Raw genomic sequence first — 20,156 nt, 5'->3', positions numbered from 1 at the left:
ATGAATTACTTTTCATTTTATTGATGTACTGGGGCTTGCATTCAGTCATGTCTAACTTGTGACTGCATTTGGGGTTTTCTTGGCAAAGATACTGGAGTAGTTTGCCTTTTCCAAACCAGGTCATTTTACAGATGAGGAAACTGAGGCAAACAGGGTTAAGTGACTTGCCCAGGGTGATATAGCTAGTAAATATCTGAGGCCAGATTTGAACTCAGGAAGATGAGTCTTCTTGACTCCAGGTCTGGTACCACCTAGCTGCCCTGGGCTGGCTTAGGCATGCCTAGATTTCTTAACTTGGAGGTGTCCTAGGTTCCCTACCCCATGGGTGGGGGTAACCTCCTTTGACTGGATGCATAGCTGGAAAGGTTGCTTGTTTGAAAGTGGCCAGATTGGGATAGTCTGTTTCCTGAAAACTTTCCTTCTGTGTCCAGAAGGTAAAGATTACGGTTTCCTCATTGTGTGGGAGCCACGAATTAGACCAGCGAAACCATGAAAGGAACCACTTCCTTTTTCTGCTTTGTTCTTTTACTTAGGTTCTGAGAAAGGGGGGTGGGGGTATTTGTTTCTGTTCTGTATTATTTTTCATTAGTTCTTTGCTGTGGTGTGATCCTCTAACTCCTGCAGAAAATCCACAGTTTGGTTTACTTGAATCTAGCAGAGATGCTGACAACGACTCTAGGCTCTCAGTGGCATTATGGTCCACTCTCATTCTTGGGTTGGCTTTAAGTGTAATAGCAAGGAAGGGTAGGGGGTGGTGATGAAATGATGGTGTCTGTCTCCTTGTTGAAAGGGTATTCTTTTGAGCTGATCTATTCCAGGAACCGACACAATGTGTGACTTCTCTGCTTTTTCAGTATCACAATGCCTAGGGAATTGGAGGAGCGGAAGAGAAGTGTCCCCTACCAGCTACTTCTGCTCTTAGAGAAGATGCAAGACAGCCGGTTGAGAGCAGTAAGGCCTGTGGAGCTGGTATGCTGCTTGCAAAACTATAATGTTCCATGTAAGGAAGTCATTTAGCATTAGTACTATTGTTTATGGTTGGGCCAGACAGGGTGTTTCTATGCATGTGTGTAAGGGTGGGAATAAGAGCCATTCAGGGTGATTTGGTAATTGAAAGTGCTAAATCTAGGAATTTGAGGATCTTTGGTTCTGCCATGTTGAGAGACAGCTTAGCCTATCTCTGCTAAGGAGAATCACCTTTTCACTGGAAATGGATAGAAGACAGGTACCTGTAGGTAGGGAGCTCCCAGCTGAGGGCATTTCATCTACCAATACAGCCTGGCATTTTCCATGCAACTTCCAGCAATCTTGGAGAGCTTCCTAGAGTATTGAGTGACTTTCCCAGAATCACACAGCCAGTATTTGTCAGAGGTAGGATGTGACCCCAGATCTTCCTGATTTCAGGGCTAGCTTTTTATTCACTCTGCCACAGAATAAAAATAATACCAACAGACAATGGACACTCCAGTTAAGTAAGATGATAGTAAAAGAACACTTATCTGTGCTTCTCTCCTTGACCACATGAACTACATTCTAGCTCTTGAAATAATTGATGCTGTGATTGCTGTAGGAATTGAAAGGTCATGGGAAAGGAGAGAGAAACTACAAGATTTGAGAAGAACAAATATTCTTCTTCAAATATTTTAAAGTCTCTAAACTATAGGCTAGTGAACTTCATTCCAATACCTGGGAAAACACTAGAATGGGTCATTATGAAATCTGATTACAAAGAACTAGCATGACTTTATCAAGAAAGTTGGAAATGAATTCATGGAAGTGAATGTTGAAAACTAAACATAAATAATGTAATAAAGAAAAAGAACATATCGTGTCAGCTAACCACATTTTCTTTTTCGTATGAATTATTAAACGAGTAGATGAGGAGAATCCTATGGACACAGATTACCTGGATTTTAGTAATGCATTTTGATAAAATACTTCACACTGCTTCCTCTGGAAAAGATAGAAAGGATAACAAAAATAACTAGCATTTATATGGTGCCTGTTATGTGCCACTTGATGATAACATATTTAAATGGATTCAGAACTGGTTGGCTGGCTAGATATAATGAATTATATTAATTTATTGGTTTGATGTTAGTATAGCAGGAGGTCTGTAGTAGAGAAATCTGGGACTTGGGACTTGGCCCTGGCCTGTTTAACATTTTTTTTTTGTCTCTTACTAGAATAAATGCATAGATGACTTACTTACCAAATCAACAGATGAACACAAAGCTGGAGGAACAGCTAATACACTGTATGACTGTCTGGATGCAATTTTGATAAATTAGAGCACTGGACTGAACAATAACAATAATCAAATAGTATAATAATAAGATGAGATTCAAGAGGGATAAGTATAAAGTGTAACATTTGGGTTAAAAAAAAAATCACCCTGTGGGAAGGCTAGGTGGTGCAGTGAGTAGAGCACAGGCCCTGGAGTCAGGAGGACCTGAGTTCAAATCTGACCTCTGACACTTAACACAAAAATCTAGCCGTGTCACCTTGGGCAAGTCACTTAGCCCCAATTGCCCCTCCAAAAAAAGAAAAGGAAAAAAAATCACCCTCTTGTATAAAAGGGAGGCATGGTTAGACAACAGTTGAATTGAAGAAGATCTGGGGGTTTTGGTGGAATACTAACTCAACAGGAGTGTCATGTGGCAGTAAAAAAAAAAGTCAGCGCCATCTTGGTCTGAATTAAGAGACAGAGAGTGTCTAGGGATGGCTAGGATAGTCCCACTGGGCTCTGCCCTTGTCAGATCTCATCTGGAGTCTCATCCTCAGTTCTGGGAGCCACAGTTTAAGAAGAACATTGATAATGTGGAGAGTGACCAGAGGAGGACAACCAGAAGGTTCATGTCATATGAGTTTTGGTTGAGGGAAATGGATATGTTTATCTCAGAGGAGAGAAGACATATGGGGTTATGACAGATGTTTTTAAGTGTTGAAAGGTTATCATTCAAAAGACTTATCAGACTTGTTATCTCTGGCTGCCTAGGGCAGAGCCAGGAGTAGAAAGCTGATGTTTAAAAGAACCAGATTTAGCCTTGGTGTCAGGAAAAATAGGTCTAATAATTAGAGCTGGCCAAAGGTGGAATGGGCTGCTTTGAGAGGATGTAGGTTCCCGTTCCTTGCAGGTGTTCAGTCTGAGGTTGCATATAGCTGAAATACAATGTTCAATTCTGGGTTTCATTTTAGGAATGAAATTAATAAGCTAGAGAGCTTCCAGAGGATGGTAACTAAGAGAAGAATAAGGGATAGAATGACTGATTTTTCCAATAAACTGAGGTCTTGTGTCCTGCTCTGAGTACCACATTTTAGGAAGGACACTGACAAAAAGGAGCCTATTTAGAGCTGAGTTACCAGTATGGTGAGAATGGTAGATAAGTATTAGTTAAAGGAACTAAAAATATTTAGCCTGTAAAAAAAAAAAAAGAAATGTAGGGAAGACTTCACTTTCAGCTGTTCTAAAGGAGAATGGGCTGCCTTTGGGAGGTTAGTGGGTTCACGCTCACTTGAGGTTTTCAAGCAGAAGCGACATGATCATATTCCAGGGATGTTGTATAGAGTGGTTTCTATCTAGTTTGGATTATAGAGTCATTTCCAATTCTGAGATTCTGTGGTGGGAATAGAGATGGGACTCTAAATTTAGGGCAGTGAGTTGCCATTTTTGTGAAAGCAGATGTCAGAATGACGTCCTGTACGAGCAGCTTCCCAAATGGAGACCAGCAAGAGTGAGAAGTGAGAGAAGGACAAAAGCCAGCTGCCAGACAACTAATAGGCCTTTCTCTCTCTTTTTTTGGCAGTGTTTGTTGAACATGATGCTGCGCAGCTCTTCCTGACCCTCTGGAACTTGATTCAGAGTCAAATTACAGACTCAGAGCTGGTAAGGACTTAGAATTCAAAAAATTTAAAATGCTACTTATTCTAGGAGTCAACAAATAAATATTAATTAAACACCGATTATATCCCTGGCATTGGGCCAAGACTGGAGACATAAAGAAAGGCAAAAGACTTCTTTCTTTTGAGGAGCTCTCGAAACCTAATGGGAGAGAGAACATGCAAACAACTGTATATAAACAAGGTACATACAGGATAAATTAGAGAGAATTCACAGAGGAAAGGCAGTGGAATTAAAAAGGACTGGGAAAGGCTTCCTGTAGAAGATAAGAGAAGGGAAGGAGGAGTGGAGTGGTTTAAATGCTTAGAGAAGTGTCTTGTTCATTGTGGGTACTTAGCAAAATTTATGTTAAATGAATGGATGAAAGGCAATGTGAAGTGTGGCGTTTAATACAGTCCTGGCTCTTTAGAAGCTTGTCATTTTAATTGGGGATAAGGGAGAAGATAAAGGAAGGCAAAAATCAAGGGGAATGTTTGAGAAGAAGTAAAGGTAGAAATAGAGAAGATAAGCAGTGCTAGTTATTGCATGAGCCCCTAAGATGTCTCTTTCTTTCTGCAGTCAGAGAGGCTGAAGACCTTGTATACTGTCACAATACAGGAGTCCCTGGTTTGTCTGGACTGCGACAAGAAGAGTCACAGGGATAGCAGCATGTTGACCCTTTCTCTCCCTCTTTTTGATACTGACTCACAACCGCTGAAAACCCTGGTGAGTGTTTTCTCTTGGAGAATTTTCTGTTGCAACTTTAGCATGGCCTATGTTCCTATTGATTATCGCTGTGCTTTCTTGGGTGAGTCACATAATTTAAGAAGATTTTTAAGATTCTTGGAGAAATCAGAAGAGACTTTTAAAAGCAATTAATTAATTAAGTTTTAGTTTCCACAAGATTTTGAGTTCCAGATTTTCTCCCCATCTGTCCCCTCCCCTTCACCCCAAGATGGCATGCATTCTGATTATGCCTTCCCTCAGTCTGCCCTCACTTCTATCACGCTCCCCCCATCCCCTTCCCCTTTACTTTCTTGTTGGGCAAGATAGATTTCTCCCCCCCCAGAATTTATTTATTTATTTTTAGTTTTCAACATTCATTTCCACAAGATTTTGAGTTCCAAATTTTCTCCCCATCTCTCCCCTAACCCCACCCCAAGATGGCAAGCATATTGATTACCCCTTCCCCCAGTCTGCCCTCTCTTCTATCCTCCCCATTCCCCCTCTTCCTCCCTTCCCCCCCCCCTTTCACTCATGTCCCACAGAGTTTTCCCACCGACCTTCTATGCTGACCAGCGTTTGTGGATTGAGAAGTCTGGAAACTGCCACAGCTGCCAGTGATTCAGTTCCCTGAGACCTGCTCCAGCCCTGTCTCTGCCAGTGCAGCCTACACCAGACTGCACTCCATTCCCAGCTTGGTGTGATAGACCCTTCCCGTTGACCTTTCAGATGTCTTGGACTGCAGATGTGTTTCACTCTGTCATTTTGTGGGTTTTGTAGCTCTAGAATTTGTTTAGAGTCATTTTTTATAGGTATTTGGCGGGGCTTGGGGGAGATCTTAAGCAAGTCCCTACTTTTATTCTGCCGTCTTGGCTCTGCCCAGAAGAGACTTTAGAGAGGCCATCTTTTCTATCCTTCTTAAAAATCTTTTTAAAGACCTCTAGCCACATTAGTGTCCCCCTTAGTGACTTTCTTAGTATCCACAAATTTTACTGTTAGGAGATGCCTCACTTGTGTCTATTGTACATTCATCATGACTATAACTTTTTTTTCTGATTTGGTCCTCACTAGAAATATAGAATAAGCTGGTTGTCTTCTTCTGTTTTGGAACCCTTACTATATTTTAAGATTTATTCAGATACCCCTTAGCCTTCTCTTCTGCAGGCTAAACTCATTGTTCCATTTCTTCCTTGAATATCTATCATAATCAGCTTTCCTAGACTTGTCTCATTTTAGGCTTCAGAGCTATGCTTAGGGTAAAATGTGCATGGCTTCTAATTATAGCATTTCCTACTTGAGATACTCTATGTCTTGATAGTACTTGATGCCGCCAAGCTTGGAAAATCTGGGTTATTCATTTAGCCTTTGGGTATCCTTGATAACTACCAGTTTAGGTTTATATAGGGGGCTGGCTTTCCAGTTCAGTATGCCTCTTTTTCATTTGTTTACACACATTAATAAGTCATCTAGGATTCTTCTATTAGATTTGGCTAAACTGTTTGCCTTTTAAGTCATTCCTTAATTCTTTTTCTTATTTTTTGTCATCTTTAATCTCTGTCTTTCTTCTTCCCTTCCAATTCCTTTCTTCCCCTGATGCCTGTTCTTTCACATTCCTTATTTTAGAAATCATGGTTGATTGGCTGAGCACAAATACTATAGTCATTGGTATATAAGAAATGATAATAATTTATATTTGTATTGGGCTTTATGGGTTATAAAGTACCTTACTTAGGCTCATAGAGGCAGAGCTGGAAAGAACCTTAGAGACCATCTAGTCCAACCCATTCTTTTACAGATGAGGGAACTGAGGCCCAGACAGCTTAGGTGACTTGCCTTGTCACTAAGGAAGTAATCAAGATAGGTGGCATTTGAACTTGGATTTCTTCTCTTTCTTCTCTACTAAGCACTCCCATAATTTACACTGGTTCATTGGTACTGAGGAAGTGATACATGCTTCCTTGTTCTCATTTGTAAAGTGGGGAAATTGAAACTCAGTTTGTTCAAATTGTTTAAGGTGGCGTAGCCAGTAAGTAGAGGTGGTAGGGATTGACTGACTCCAGGTTTTCTGACTTCAAATGTGGGGTTCTTTTAGCCATGTGTACCCATGTATTATGCTGGGAATCAAAGTATTAGACATAATTCCTGATTATTAAAGGAGGGGAGCTAGCAAGACAAAATGAACACATCAGAAATGAACAAATCCAAGAATGAACGCGTAGCTGCTACATTATGTAGTATGGACTGGTTTTCTTAGAAAGCTATTTTTTTTCTGACTGAAACTTTACAATTCAGGGAAAACCATTTTCATTTTTGGAAAGTCATTTTTTTGATACCACAGTAGGACAAATGAGGACAGTGCTACTGTCTTCAAAGGCATATAGCTGCTATCTTTTCCTTTCCTAGAATCATCGTAAATCATCAGTGCCTTTCTTCCTTGTTTTCAAATATAGAGTCAGAGAGTACTGGAAGGGGGAAAGGATTGGGCTCCTTGAAATGGCTCCCATAATGGCGAGAAAAATCCCTATATTATAGAATCTTTATAGTGTAGAGGCAACCATCCAAAATATATCTATGTTCATTTAAATAATGTATTGATAACATTTTTGAGGAAAATTAAAAAAATTATAAACTTGACAAACATCAAGAAACTCCAATACTGAACTGAGTGTTTGACCTTGGAGAGAGCACCAGACACTCATGTAACTTGGAAGGCGGTTGTATGGCAAGGGCATGGCATGGTGGGCATCAGCTGCATTGGTGTTGACATGTGGCTGCACTCACTTTGTCCCTGTTCAATGCCACTAATGACCGAAAGCATGGGGAAAAGATACGACTCTTGCTCCTCTCAGACTAGAGACAGACTGAAGATGGTTGATTTCCGTGGGTCACATGACAAACAGGAGAGAGTACCCAGTGGCAACCCCCCCACCAAGTTCCATGATGGGCACAATAGTGACTAGTGGAAGGGGGTTAAGTGGGACATCAATAAAGCACTTGTTACATCTTTAATTTCTTTTATAACCTCCACATTTTTTTTGCGGTCTGCCTGAAATCCTTTTGCGGGCTGCATATTGTGCAAGGTGTAAGAAGGCTGGAAAGGAGAGGGGGAGGGGAAGTTATGAAGGGCTTTGGACTTTCTATTTGATCCTGGAAGTGATAGGGAACCACTGGAGTTTAATGAATGGGGGTGGAGGTGACATGTAATCAGGAAGATTGTTTTGAATGTTGAGTGGAGGTGGACTGGAGTGAGGAGACACATGAGAAAGGCAGCTCCACCAGTAGGCTATTGCAGAAGTACAGGTGTGAGGTGATGAGGGACCTCACCAGGGTGGTAGCAGTGTCAGAGGAAGGGAGACATGCATGAAAGATATCATGAAGATAAAATTGACAAGCCTTGGCAATAGATTGGATATGGGGGTAGGAGAGCTGGTGAGAGAGAGGTGAAGAGTTGAGGGACAGGTGACTATCAGGCTGGTGGTACTTTCAACTGACCTACTTGTTTATGTCCCTTTCTGAATTTCCTTCTGCTTTCTTTTGTGTATTGTAAATGATTCATGGATGTCCTTTTTTTGTATCACTATCTCTACCCTCCACTCTGACCTCACAGCAATACCTACCTTCTCCACCAATAAAACCCTCCTATGTAAAAGCTATATGCTATATATAATATACACTATATATATATATATAATACAATATAAGGGTTTTCATTCATTAAGTGGTCAGTAATTTCTTTCTATTTCATTTGCCATCTGGTTCCAATAGATCTGAGCAATTTCCTTTTATGATTGTTTGAAATATAGTATCCAGGTCTTTTATTTGGTTATGATTTTTAGGGAGACCAATAATGCCTAAATTATCTTTCCTCAATTTGTTTTTTTAGGTCAGTTGTTTTTGGTAGTTGGTATTTGTATGCTTCCCTATTGTTTTTAGTCTTTGTACTTTGTTCTAATATTTCTAGTTATCTCGTGGAATCAATGACTTCCATTTTCTCCATTCTATTTTTCTTTTTATTATTATGTATTTATTTACTTTTAGTTTACAACATTCAGTTCCACAATCCCTTGAGTTTCAAATTTTCTCCTCCTCCTTCTCCTCCCCCCTTCCATGCATGGTGGCATGCAATCAAATATAGGATCTACAAACACCTTCACATTAAACATCAGTCAAGTTGTAAAGAAGGATTATAACCATCCATTCTATTTTTCAAAAGCCTCACTCCTTGGTTAAGGTTTTCCATCTTCTGGATTCTAATTCTAATTCTTCTTATTCTGAGATATTCTTCTGATTTTTTTCTTGAGATTGAATTTCATTTTTTAAATGAATTTTAATTTCTTATGCCTACTCTTAGAGTTCTTATGAACAAACTATTTTGTACTTGTGGACAAGCTCAATTTGTGCTTGGTGTGGAGTTTTTTTTTTTCTGGGTTTACCTCTTGGACTTCTTTTAGCCTATACCATAATGTCACATTACTATAATATTTTTTCATTGTACCTGGAGTTTTTGGTTTTGTTTTATTTACTCATGTCACCAACCTCAGTTACTGTTCTAGGACTTTTACATGTAGTTAGAAAGCTCTTCTTGGTCTTATCTCTTCACTATGCTGCATGCCAGTGGCCATGAAGTTCTGGATAGTAGAGCTGGGACTGGGTCCCACCCTCTGTTACAATCCTGGGCATTCTGCCTTTGTCTCCTGGTGACTCAGCATGGATGATAGCCTTGACCTTATCTCTGTTTCTGTCTTCTAGCATAAGCCCCAACCAAGGATCTTAATTCTGTGGCCCTAATGAGTCCCAATCAGATTTCAGAGATAATACTTGTCTTAGATGTGATACGAGGCCTACACACCTATGCTGAGTTGGCCCTGTCTCCTGCTGCAGTTTGAACTTTCCTGAGACTTATAATACTCAGCCGTCTCCCTGCATAGTGACTTGTGGGGGTTGTCTTTGACTAGTACAGTTTCTCTGACAGGCCAGGGCTAAGATCTCATTGACTTCAGGATCCATGGATGGGAGCTCATGCTGGTTTTTACCTCCCATGGCATATTCCCTCCTCTAGAAGCTGCAGGCTTCTGGCTGTCTTGTCTAGAGCTGTAGTAAATTGAAGAGATGATTGGCATTTTCCTTCCATCAGGTGCCCACTTAGATCTTTGTGAGGTATTTTTGGGTGACCTGGGTTCTTCTAGGACATTCTATATCACTATCTTAACTGCAAGTCAGTATCTTTTATTTTCCCTGCCTTCACTTCCACATTAAATAAAAAGGAGAGAAAAAAGCAGTTTAGTACAATTAACCAATATGTCAATCAAGTCTGATCATGTACATGCATTGTTCCATACCCACAGTCCCCACCTCTTAAAGAAGGTAGGGAGGTAAATTTTCTTATCTATTTTCCAGGCCAAGCTTGATTTTTAACATTATACAGTGTTAAGATTCAATTTTTTGTTCTTTCCACTTATGTTTTCAGCACATATATCGTTCTCCTGGTTCTTATTTCACGCTCCTTTAGTTCATATATGTTTTACCACACTTCTCTGAATTCTTCATATTTATCAGTTCTTATGGTGCAGTAATATGCTATTATATTCACATACCTCCATTTGTCCTGCCTTTTCCCATCTGGTGAACATATCCTTTTCCCCCTCCAGTTTTTTACTACTACACAAAGGGGGACCCATATTGTAATAAAGAGAATGTGGTGGCATTAGGAGAGGATTCTTGCCTCCCCTTAGCCCCCAGAGCAGAGCACCTCAGATTGGAGGTGAGGGGGCTGGGCAGTTCCTGGGCAGAGGAAGAAGAGGATGAACGTGATGAGATAAAAGCCAAGGCTGTTAAGGTACTTGTTTGACACCATATTTCCCTTTGTGTCTTCTGGGACAGGAGGATTCCCTACACTGTTTTTTCCAGCCCAGGATGTTGTCAGGCAAAAACAAATGTTTCTGCAAGAAATGTGGGAAGATGACCTCTTGGCAACAGGTAATTAGCTCTGTGTGAGGGCCTGCCTCCTTCCACCATGGTGCCCTTGTTAGAATTTTGGGATGTTCGTGACTGAGGTAGAGTTTCCCTATAATCTCTTCAGATCCTTGAATTCATTCCATCTTGGGCCCCTGGACCCTGGCTTGAATCTGAACCCATGACAGGGGGATGATGTCAATTTCAAAATTGAAACAGTGATTTTGACAATTGTCGCCACAGTTCATCAGAGCATTTCATTCTCAAAAGAAAGGAATGTCAAAAGGGGAGAAGGGAGAACAATGAGGGACAATCTCTTTAAGGTTGGACTACTTTCACTAGTTGTGCTGGACAAATTCCTTCTATAACCAGAAAATAATTGAGTTAGTTGGGTAGAATTTCTACTATGGTAGGCTAATACTGATCTTTCCTAAAATGCAAAGAATATAGGCTAGCTTGTTGACAAGTGGGTAGATGTCTCATTGCTCCAATTCTAATTTTTCCTCCTGATGTCAATCAGTGGGATGAAATCCAACATTCTCATGCTGAACTGACTTTTCATTCCACTACCTTTCTTCCTCTAATAGTATGGATTTTCACTCTTCTTAGTCTTCGTGTTTCTACTTCTCAGACCCTAAAGGTAACCAGCTCGCCCCCAACGCTGACGTTACACCTTATGCGGTTCTCCTCCGAGAATTCCTCCAAGACTCAGAAGGTCATCCACCCGCTGAGTTTTCCCCAAAGCCTGGATTTCAGTAAGGCCCTTCCAGCAGAACAAGATTGGTGGGATTCTGAAGGACAGGTAGGGGATACTGCTAACCCCAGTCAGAGAAGTGATTGAAATGACCCCCTTTCAGAGAGGACACCTTTGTGCATCTACCTTGGTCTATATTTCCATCCTCTCTACCCTAGTCAGTAATAATGGCCTCTATGTGGGGAAGGTACAAGGCACTGTGCTAAATGTTTTACAAATACTATCTCATTTGATCCTCACAAGAACCCTGCAAGGTCAGTGCTATTATGATCCCCATTTTACAGTTGAAGACACGGAGGGAGACAGGAATTAAGTGATTTGCCAAGAGTCACAGAGAAGTTGGATTTGAACTCAGGTTTTCCTAACTCCAGGCCCTGTGTGCACTATGGTACCACCTACCAGTTGTGAGTAATTAGAACAGTCAGTGGCCAAAAACCCTGTTGGCTCTTTGGTGTTATCCGTGGATTCATATCTTGCAATTAATAAGTTTTTCAATTAATGTTGGTACATTTGTATGTAGGAATAATTTTTTTTCTCAATCCCATTCCCTCTAAGTTCTACTGCCTCTAAGAAGATACTCTCCATTTCTCTGAGGAAGATGATTATAGAGACATAATCTTAGAGCTGGTGTGCACCTCTGAGATTATCTAGCCCATCTAACACTATTTTACAGATGAGGAGAAACTGATATCTCCAGAAGTTAAGTGACTTGGCCAAGGTCATGCAGGTAGTAAGAGGCAGAACTGGGATTTGAACTCAGGTTGTCTGACTCCAGATCCAAAACTCTTTCCATTTATAGATATGCCTGGCTGGTTCAGGAATCATGGGTGCAACTAGAAGCAATGAAAATGTGTTGCTTTTAAAGGGGCTGGAACTTTAAGTTACTACAGCTCTCTCCTAGTCCCAGGCTCCTTAACAGCAGAATATTAACAACAACAGCAGTAGTAGCTAACATTTGTCTAGTGCTTTAAGGTTTGGGTCAATTGTTTATATGCATATATATACATTTGTGTACATGTGTATATGTATTACATATCTCATTTTATCCTCATTCTAATCCTAGGAGCGAAGTGCTATTATTACTTCTTTGAAGAACATAGTATAAATAAGACAAGCTGATCTTTATAAAACATATAGTCCTTCTGTATCTCCTATAGACTATTGCCTAAATGTGTCATAGGGGTACCTCATTGTGCTTTGTTTCTTTCCTTCCCAGCAGTATGAACTTTTTGCTGTGGTTGCTCACATGGGGACAGCCAGCTATGGACATTACTGTGCTTATATCTATAATCCTGCTGAGGGCAGATGGTTCTGTTTTAATGACTCCAGTGTCTGCTGGGTGAGGAATCTGGCTTCTTATACTAGGTTAAACCACACTTTCAGAACATCCATACCATGTTAAGCGGAATTAGAATGAACTAATGGAACAGAACCAATATCAGATGGGCTCATGATGCCAACAATGTTTTGGGTCTACTTTTTGGGATTTGGAGGGTTTTGTGGTTTGGGAGTCTTTTTAAATTTGAGTCTCTAGACCCTTTCCTCAGAAAAGCCCTCTGCTGAATTTATCTGTTAGGGGCCATTTCCAAAGATTTGAAGATTTAGATTCATTGTCCTTGAACTTTGATGCATTTGGGGGGAGCATAAGGATGTCAGAAGAAACTGTGACAAAGAATTGTGTTATATGAATACTAATTGAAATTAAGAACCACAGACTCAGATATCACATAATAAACAGACTAAGCAAACTGCCATATAAACAGAGTCAGAAAGGCTTTGCAGAAAGGACATCCTATAATTAGACGTTCCAGGATCTTGGGATCATTAGTGGTGAATATGATGGGAATGAGCAAGCCTATGTTATGGAGGACCATGCTTTGGGCATTTGATAAATATTGGCCATTTGGCTTTATCTCCTTGTGTTCTTGTAGGCAACATGGGAAGACATCAAAAGGACTTATGGGAACTATTATTTATATTGGTAAGAGAAATATTTGTTTCATCAATTATACAAAAAGACTTGAGATTCCATAAGGCCCTTGGTGTTAACAGGGTCACGAACCTGAGTTTTTTGAGCAATGAGGCTGAGAACATTCACTCATCCACTATAAAAAGCTGACAAAAGAAAACTCAGATAATGAATTGTAATTGTCAATTCGTTATGTTCACAAAACATTGTCCTACTAGCTCTCTCTCTTCTACTAGCTAGCCATGTGATTGAAAAGGAGATTTATTATATATACTAAAAGCTTCTCTTTGTACTTTATATCCTAGCCTAGAAAATATTCTTTATCATTCAGGGCCAGATAAATTTTTGAGTGTCCATTGTCAGGGGTGGACATGAAGGGATAATTTAACATTGAAATGGGAGGGATAGCTATTTTTTGGAAGGGTTCTGGATTTTTAGGGGTGCTATTTTAGATATAGGCTATATTGCCAAAAGGATGCAAAAGAACAGGAGAGAAGAAAATACTCCTTTGATTGGTGTATTGCCAGTGATCATAAAAATAATGCCTAGCACTAGACTATCCCTTCCAAACTCTTGTATTAACTGGTTGAAGTTTTTTCCTCTATTCCTTCTTCTTAGGGGAGAAACAGCCTATCTTCTGGTTTACAAGAAGATTGAGAGCCAGTTGGTTAACTCTCCAGCCACCTCCATGATGGTCAGATAATACCAGAGTCCTTTACTACCCTCACAGTATGTTGACTTTTAAAAAAGGATTCTTGGTGATTTCACTATTTATAAGGCAATCATTTCCATGTGTAGTTCTGAGAGAACTCAATCTTGGTTTGTACCTATATAATTAAGTCTATTATAAAGCACAGTTATTTCTCAAACTTCATTAAACTTGGTATTTCTTCCTTCCTTTCTTCCCTCCTGCCTTTCTTCCTTCCTCTTTTTCTTCCTGCCTTCTTTATCATTCCTACCTTCCACAATAGTCCATTGAACACCTACTACATGAGAGGCACTGTGCTAAGTGATATGATAAATAAACACACAGTTCCTGTTATCAAGAAACTTAAAAAAGATATTGTCAACAGGCAATCACAACTTCACGAAACTTCTGGGAAAAGTAGGTTTATTTTTACAAGAGCAATGAACACGCATGTGGAACCCAAAGAATTTGCAATCCATACAGAAGTTTGCATATTTATTATATGGATTATATATTATAATAAAATATATTATAATATATAAAAATAAAAATATAATAAAATAAATAAAATATTATAAAAATAAAAAATAATATATAAATAAATTATATATTATAATAAAGGAAGGAGGAGGAAACACAAATCTCCACCCAAAAGGGTGTGGCACGGGAGGGGGAAAGATACAGGAAAGGTGGGAAAGGACAAAACTCCTGTTGTAGGAGAGGAGATTGCAAAAGCACCGTTCTGTTCCTCAATCACTGCTAGACCATGAAGATAGATGGTCTGCTTATCTACAAGGCTCCCAGTTATCCTAATTATTGGGGGACTGATTGAAAACTCACCGCAACCTACTATGTGTGGTTAGCTCCTGATCATGCTTCACATTGCCTTCAGCAATCCGCCAGGACACTCGGGTCTATGCAGGGCCTTGCTCTTGACTTCAGAATAATAATAGGGGAGTCCAGGTGGCTCAGCGAGTAAGAGCACCGGCCCCAGTGTCGGGATGACCTGGGGATCAAATCCGGGCTCAGATACTTAGCACCACACCCAGAAATAACTGGACATGTAACCTTGAGCAAGTACTTAACCCCAATTGCTTTAAAAAAATAATAATAAAATTGATACTACCGTTGCATCTGGATAGTGTTTGACAATTTACTGCCATTTCGCTATACTTGATTTTTAAAGCTCAATTGCATCATCACTATTTGCCTCTATAGGTTGTATTCTCCTGATAGAATGTAGGCTCTTTGAGGGCAGAGTTTGTCTCACTTTTGCATCTGTGTTCTCATTGGCTAGCACTGTACATGGCCCATAAAAGGTGATTAATAAAAGCTTGTTAACTGACTGATCTATACACAAATGAACACAATATAATATAGTTCATGAAAAAATATACATATATACACATATGTGTGTATATCATGCTTATTTGTGTGGATACATATAGCTATAGATATAGACGCATATCTATATCTATCTGCAAACAAATAAGTATGATAAATCCTAGAACGAGGTAAAGATTAGGATAAAGGAGAGGCCTGCAAAAAGTGCTTATGTAGTACCCTCTCTGGGGCTGCTTCCCCAGCTGCCCTGGCAGGTCAGGTTCTCAGGTCTTTGGGGTAACCCTAAGGTGCTATGGCTTCTCTTACTGTTGTTCACAAGCAACAGTATGCTTGTGTGCTTGCCAATAGTAACCAATCAGTTGACAGCAATTACTTTCTACAAAAGGGATATTTACTAAAAAGGTATAGCAAGTTCAGAAGTTACAAGGGGACACTCTCCTCTTGCACATGCGAGGTTACTGGGGACAGTAAGATCAAAGCAGATGATACAAAATATTGCTTCCAGACTAAGGGCACATTGTTCACCCCCAAAACACAAGGTCTCTGTGGGGAGTGGGTTCAAAATTAAGTCACATACATGTAGGGAACATAAGGGGCTGGTGATTACTCCTGGCCCTGAGAGTTCTTTTCTCCATGTGAGGGGTCCCCATCAAGTTTGCTTCTGGGTTGTTTCCTTGTTCAGCTTCACTGACTCCTTATAGCTGGTTGAAAGGTCAATCACACTGTTACACTGGGTCAGTCAAGCAGATTTCTTGGCTGCTGCTGCTACTGATTCCACTGGGCTTGCTTGTGAGATCTCTGAGAGTTTTCATATATTTAAACCCGCTGGTCAACTGGGCAGTCCCCTCTCAGGATCCTCATTCACCCAACAACAGCAAAGAATAAACACAAGAGCAGCAAAGGTGACTCGCTCATAGAATCACGGCAGGTCACTGGAGGAATATAGTTTGCTGTTCCCCCACCCAGCAGCTAATGGCATTTCTACCTCCTTTATTACCGGGAAGGAAAAGAGCAAAAGGGGCAAGAGAGGGGAATATTGGTAGATTAATAAATGTTTAAGAACTGGTTTTCTGGAAAATAATGTAGCCATGATATACTTAATTTTAATCTGCATTATTAACATTTTTGCCATCATTTTCTTAAGTCCAGAGAATCAGCAAAACAATAAACCAAGTCCTGATTTGTAGTATTTTTTTGATTTCAGAGGTGTTAATACTCACATTAAAAATTTAACAATCAACTCTTAAGAACTAGTGTAAATGGGCTTCAGCACACCTTTGGGTATGTTTATCCTTTGGCTTATGCACTCAGTTTCAGCTTATTAGTCCTACTGGCTCATACAATGAGATGATTCCACCATATGGTAGCAGTAATTAAAACTCAGTAATAGATGGCCAGAAATAGGCCTATCAGGCTTCCAGGTGTTGGACTGGAACCAGATAGAGTATTGTGTATGTTCAGTATGAGCTACTAAGAAGGGTAAAATGGAACCTGTTCTAAAGAATTGGGCCCTCGTTGGTCAATCCCTTTGTAAATATGAGAAAGTTTGAGGAGAGTTTGCTTTCAGCAGGGGGAAAGTTTTCATAAAATTTATGCAATCTGAACTGAGTCTTGAAGGAAAAATGGATTCAGCAGAAAGACAATTAGAAGTGTTCCAGGCATGGGGGATGTTTTGCACTAATGCACAGAGGCCCGCAAAAGAGGGCAGGTTGAAATTGGAATACATATAGTTGTACACAGTAGGGTTGGAATTTAGAATCCACAGAGAATGTGAAGCCTAGAGACATGCAAAATAACACTGGAAAGAAAGGCAGGTTGGGACAGCTCTGTGTAGGTCCGTAAAACATATGAAAGAACTTATATTTTATCTTTTAGGCAAAGGGGAGCCAGTCAAAGTTAATCCTGCAACTTTATGAAGGGCAGATTAGAGGGGAGGAAAGACTGAAGGGTTATTAACATGATCTGGGTGAGAGGTCCTATAGCAAGAGAAAACAAGTACTTGTGTTTTCTGACCAGCCTTGGTCAGACTCATCTACCTGTTTTCATAGCAAAGGTTTTATAGATTTCAACATACTTTCTCTAAGTCCCCTTATGGTCATTCCCAATGGCCACCACCCTAGCTCAGGCCCTCATCAACCCTCACCTGGACTACTACAGTAACCTCTTAAGTGGCTTTTGTGTCTCACATCTCCCCACTTCTATACATCCTCTACACAGTTGCCACACAATAGGTCCCTGCCCAAGCTCCACTTAATGGCTGTATTTTGGGCCCTCCTGGCTTAGAGTTGTTAACCTTTAAAAGTTTGGTGAAAGGAGACAAAAGGCTAGGTGATATGGAGTCACAGCATTTTTTCCCCTAAAGCTAGAGAACTTGTACAAGGAATTAGAAGCCAAATCTAACTGCTGAACAAAAGAATGAAAAAGCTTAAATACATTTGAGAGCCAGCCAAATTCAGGGTTAAATTTATGATTGTAAGGAATTTTCTTAGTGAGATAAGAGTTGATGAGGTGTCGATTGATTTTAAGACCTAGAACATCTGTAGTTTCCTTTTCATTAACATGCCATAACATAATACATGCCCCACAAAATATAAGAAAACGTTCCATTATTTCAAGATAGTATCTTAGGTTCAGTCTTATCCTTGGCAGAAGAAAGAATGCTCTCAAGTTGGCCCTGTCTTGGGGAAGAGATATTCTCTGAGTTTACTCAGAAGCTGTTGGGTCTGTTTGGAACCTATGATCTCAGGACATCTCTCTTTTCCTCCTGTAAGAAGTATGTCCCAAGATATTTCCCAAAGGAGAAACCCCACTTTCAGCCTTATTTGGTCTCTGGAACTGCTGACACAGGAAAAAGCATTTTTTTTTTTAAGCAAGGTAAAGCAGTCTGTTTAATGCAGACTTTGGTTAAAAATATGATATTTAATGATTATCAGAGTGAATGTCAATGGCAACTGTTTCTTTTTGGAACAGTAACCCTAAGCTTAGGACTTTCCCTGCCAGCTTGATTTTTTTTCTTTCTTTTTTGATAATTAAAGGGGCCATCCCTTGACTCACTTCTTAAAGAGGCGTATTCGTTGAATGTGGGTTACCTCACCTTAAGTGAGTACTTGAAAAAGCCTTAGCCTAAAAAGGCCAAGGTCTCCCATTTCATCCTGTGTCATCTCCAGTCATCCTGATGAATATCAGGTCACTGGATCCTGGTGGCTCTGGAGGAGAAAGTGAGGCCAGTGACCTCGCACAGCCCTCCCTCACTCAGATCAAAGTCAGCTGCAAGTCATGTCATCATTTCCCTGATGCCATGGTTCTCTTTGAAAATGAAGAACAAACACCACAGCAACAATTGCCAAAGGGATTTCCCCAAAATGTTTGTCTGACCATCCCACCCCCAACTTACTCAATAAACTATAGTGGCTCCCCATTATCTCTAGGTCAGTGATCACATTCCATGTGATAGTAGATAAGGCACATTCAGGAGTTATTCCACATGAAGATCATGCCCTTGGCTCTCTGTCAGGCCTCCCAGCCCACATTTGAGTGGCACTAGACCTTTGCTTGAGGTCCCATTTTTTCTTGATTGATTCTCATTCTTATTTTTCTTGGCTCCAGAAAGTATAATGGGTAGAAGTTACAGGGAGGTTTATTTCACTTAATATATAGAAAAATTTCTAAGAATTAGAACAGACTGTTAGTAAGAGGAATAGGTGTCCTTGAAGATCTTTCACTGCAAGTTGGACAACTAATCAACAAGTATTGATTATTTTCCTAATGCACTCCAGGAACTGTGCTAAGTGCTGGTAGGGTCACAGAATGATTCATTTAGAACTTGAAGGGACCCCCAAAATAAGCTTAAACTCAACCCCATCATATATTAGGAAACAGGCCAAGAAAAATCAAGAGACTTTCAAAAAGACACAAAGGTTGTAAACGAGCTGGAATATGGATCAGGGATGTTTTGTGTAAATTTTAACATTCATTTAAATTTTTTTTTGAGTTTCAAATTCTCTCCCTCACTTCAGCCTCTCTTCCCATCCTGGAGAAGGAAAGCAATTTGACATGGATTTTGTGCAGGAAGTAATGCAAAACACATTTCCAAGGTAGCCACATTGCAAAAGAAAACAGAAACAAATAAAAACTACAAGAAAAATAAAGCCAGGGGTAGAGTCAAGATGGTGGGGTAGAGTCAAAATGGTGGAGTAGAAACACAAACTTGGTGGGGGCTCCTGCTTCAATCACTTCCAATACATGTAAGAAAAATGACTCTAAACAAACTTTAGGGCTACAGAATCCCCAAAGAGACAAAGAGAAACAAAGCTCCCACTTAAAGAAGACTGGCAGGCCGATAGGAAGGATCTATCATACCAGGCTGGGAGCTGACCACAGTCCCAAGTGAGCCCACGGTTCCAGCCCCAGAATAGCCTTGGCCATTGGCAGCCTGGAGCAGACTTCAGGAGAATCACCAGCAGCTTTGGCAGTTTCCAGACTTATCAACCCATAAACCCCCAAAAGAAAGTAAAAGATCAGTGTGGAACTCTGTGGGAAAAGGGGAACTGAGAGCGTGGTCTGGCCCCTGCCCCCACAGCAAGAAGCGGCAGAGGTGCAGCAGCTGTGCAGCCCCTGCTGCTTGGCTATCTCAGGAGCTCCTGGCTTGCAGATTGCAAGGAGACCAAGCGACCATTCAGAGGGTAATCACTCTTGCTTTAACCTGTTTGGATCTGGATTGTGGTCTTGGGTGGTGGTCCTGGAGTGTGTGACCAGTGAGCCAGAGCTTGTGGTGTCTGTAGAGAGGGTACCCAACTAATAGCTCCAGCAGCTGCAAAAACCCCAGCCATTTAGGATGAAGCTCTCT

The 20,156-nt window shown here is 40.4% G+C and overlaps 1 protein-coding gene across 8 annotated transcripts in view; it reads left to right on the top strand.

Annotated features, from left to right (window-relative positions):
* USP18 (ubiquitin specific peptidase 18) overlaps positions 1–15,327 on the top strand; it is a 30,933-nt gene extending 15,606 nt beyond the window's left edge. For 7 of the 8 annotated variants that reach the window (XM_069094290.1, XM_069094292.1, XM_069094289.1 and 4 more), the window contains 8 exons: positions 855–1,000; positions 3,807–3,886; positions 4,460–4,606; positions 10,484–10,579; positions 11,187–11,357; positions 12,526–12,648; positions 13,241–13,290; positions 13,897–15,327. In XM_069094290.1, the coding sequence (XP_068950391.1) occupies positions 855–1,000; positions 3,807–3,886; positions 4,460–4,606; positions 10,484–10,579; positions 11,187–11,357; positions 12,526–12,648; positions 13,241–13,290; positions 13,897–13,981 (898 nt within the window). In that variant the 3' untranslated portion in view covers positions 13,982–15,327. The remainder of the gene's footprint in view (positions 1–854; positions 1,001–3,806; positions 3,887–4,459; positions 4,607–10,483; positions 10,580–11,186; positions 11,358–12,525; positions 12,649–13,240; positions 13,291–13,896) is intronic. The other variant, XM_069094294.1, reaches the window with a different exon arrangement.
* Positions 15,328–20,156: the final 4,829 nt, after the last annotated feature.

This window comes from Petaurus breviceps, unplaced genomic scaffold (genome assembly GCF_028583685.1).
Source record: "Petaurus breviceps papuanus isolate PSGF00001 unplaced genomic scaffold, PetGlider_PUasm1.0 216, whole genome shotgun sequence".
Classification (NCBI taxonomy): Eukaryota; Metazoa; Chordata; class Mammalia; order Diprotodontia; family Petauridae; genus Petaurus; species Petaurus breviceps.
This window is presented reverse-complemented; position numbering and strand designations above follow the sequence as displayed.